General features: G+C 53.2%; 1 protein-coding gene across 1 annotated transcript in view; it reads right to left on the reverse strand.

Moving 5' to 3' along the window:
- The window catches only part of pkn3 (protein kinase N3), a gene marked incomplete in the record, with an annotated part of 10142 nt that overhangs the window by 7177 nt on the left and 1871 nt on the right, over nt 1-1094 (reverse strand). The window contains 3 exon segments of the mRNA XM_013999936.1: nt 160-280; nt 363-529; nt 601-889. Of these exon segments, the coding sequence (XP_013855390.1) occupies nt 160-280; nt 363-529; nt 601-889 (577 nt within the window).

The following is a 1094-nucleotide window of genomic DNA, read 5'->3' on the forward strand; positions in this document are numbered from 1 at the left end:
AAAATTAGCACAGAAACAGTACTATATAACATTTTAGACACATTCTAGACAGTTTATCAGCTAAAAAAGTTAATTTTGGGGTAAGTTACTCTTTAAGTCAGACCTGAGACCAGGTCCTGCTGGGGTCAGGAGGGTCAGGAGGGTGTGGTCCAGGTGTACCTGTGGTTGTGGCTCCGCCCCCTCTGGCCTGGCTCACTTTGATGATCTGCATCCTGAGCAGCTCCATCTTGGTGCGGCTGTCCTGCAGCATCTGCTGCGCCGCCGCCAGCATCTTCCTGTCCTGGACAGGAAACAGGAAACAGGAAGTTGAGACCTGAAAGCGGTCCAGTTCTCAGCTGGTCCAGGAGTTCTGGTTCTGGTACCTTCACAGAGCCGTTGGTGTAGGTCTGGATCATGTTCTCAGCTCCCTGTTTGACCTTGCTCTCCATGGTCAGCTGCTTCTTCAGGGTTCTGACCCGCCGGGCCCGCGGGGACGTCTCGTCCTCCCACTGACACGTCTGTGTGGACCGAGGGCCGTCCTCTGAGACGCCTGGGTTTAAACAAGGACACGAGTGAGAGGTCCTGCTGGACCACGGTGGTCCTGAGCCGCTGCAGACCCACCTGTGGTTCCGTCTCTGTCCGGGGCCATGGACTGGGCGTTCAGGTCCTGCAGCTGGCGGTGCAGGTGGTCCAGTTTGCGGCTGGAGGCCTTGAGCTGGCCCTCCACCTCTGCAGCGCTCCTCCTGTTGGTGACGGCCCCCCTCAGCCTCTCTGCTGCCTCCTTGATCTTCAGCTCCTTCTGGATCTCCTGCTTCAGGCTCCAGCGCAGACCCTCCAGCTGCTGCTGGAACTCTGGGTCCAGGATGTCCATCTGGCTCTGGTTCTGGTTCTGGTTCTGGACTTTCTTACTCTGAGGGACAGAAGCAGCAGAATAAAAGAAAAACCTGTTTGTTAATCTGCTCTTTGAACTTTGAAACTTTTATTTATTCCCAGGGTTGTATGAAGTACCACAAAGTGTTGTATAAAGTACCACAAAGTGTTGTATAAAGTACCACAAAGTGTTGTATAAAGTACCACACAGTGTTGTATAAAGTACCACACAGTGATACTTGAGT

Source organism: Austrofundulus limnaeus, unplaced genomic scaffold (genome assembly GCF_001266775.1).
Source record: "Austrofundulus limnaeus strain Quisiro unplaced genomic scaffold, Austrofundulus_limnaeus-1.0 Scaffold2576, whole genome shotgun sequence".
NCBI classification, from domain to species: Eukaryota; Metazoa; Chordata; class Actinopteri; order Cyprinodontiformes; family Rivulidae; genus Austrofundulus; species Austrofundulus limnaeus.